Genomic DNA, 906 nt, shown 5'->3' with positions numbered 1-906 from the left:
AGGGTTTAGGGTTTAGAGTTTAAGAGCCAGGAACAGGAAAGACTGCAATAGCTATGGCTATTGCGAAAGAACTAGGACAGGTTAGGGTTTAGGGTTTAGGGTTTAGGGTTTAGGGTTTAGTGTTTAGTGTTTAGTGTTTATGGTTTATGGTTTAGTGTTTATGGTTTATGGTTTAGGGTTTAGGGTTTAGGGTTTAGGGTTTATTGTTTATTGTTTGTGTCTAGGATACTCCCTTTACTCACTTATCTGGGTCTGAAATATTTAGTTTGGAGATGTGCAAAACTGAGGCCCTCACCCAGGCATTCAGACGCTCCATTGCCGTCCGCATCAAAGAAGAAGCAGAAATCATAGAAGGAGGCAAGCAGCAACTGCAGCAGCAGCAGCAGCAGCAGCAGAAGCAGCAGAAGCAGCAGAAGCAGCAGGAGCAGGAACTGCAGCAAGAGCAGCAACAGCTGCAGCAGCAGCAGCAGCAGGAGCAGGAATAGCAGCAGTGGCAGCATGCAGTGTATGATTGATGTCGCTACCAAGCAATGTCTAGAATTAGGGTTTAGGGTTTAGGGTTTAGGGTTTAGGGTTTAGGGTTTAGGGTTTGTGTGTTCAGAGGTGGTTGAGATAGAGATTGATCAGCCAACGGGGTCTGGGGCTGCACGCACGGGGCGGATGTCTCTCAAGACAACGGAGATGGAAACGCTCTATGACTTGGGATCTAAACTCATTGGTGAGCTAGCTAGCTAGCTAGCTAGCTAGCTAGCTAGCTGGCTAGCTAGCTGGCTAGCTAGCTGGGTTGCTGGGTAGCTGGGTAGCTGGGTAGCTGGCAAGCTAGATAGCTAGCTAGCTGGATGACTAGCTAGTTGGCTATATGGCTAGGTATCTAGCTAGCTATCTAGCTAGCTAGCTAGCAAACAA

The 906-nt window shown here is 47.7% G+C and overlaps 1 protein-coding gene across 1 annotated transcript; it reads left to right on the top strand.

Moving 5' to 3' along the window:
- Positions 1 to 53: 53 nt before the first annotated feature.
- On the top strand, positions 54 to 485 carry EMH_0092760 (uncharacterized protein; the record flags this gene model as incomplete). Its single annotated transcript, XM_013501897.1, has 2 exons — positions 54 to 80; positions 225 to 485. 2 exons carry the CDS (start codon positions 54 to 56, stop codon positions 483 to 485), a joined length of 288 nt encoding a protein of 95 aa, XP_013357351.1.
- Between the last annotated feature and the right edge of the window lie 421 nt (positions 486 to 906).

This window comes from Eimeria mitis, genomic scaffold (genome assembly GCF_000499745.2).
Source record: "Eimeria mitis Houghton genomic scaffold, Emh_scaff7818, whole genome shotgun sequence".
Lineage (NCBI taxonomy): Eukaryota > Apicomplexa > Conoidasida > Eucoccidiorida > Eimeriidae > Eimeria > Eimeria mitis.
The sequence above is the reverse complement of the archived record's forward strand: the minus strand, read 5'-3'. Positions and strand labels throughout refer to the sequence as shown.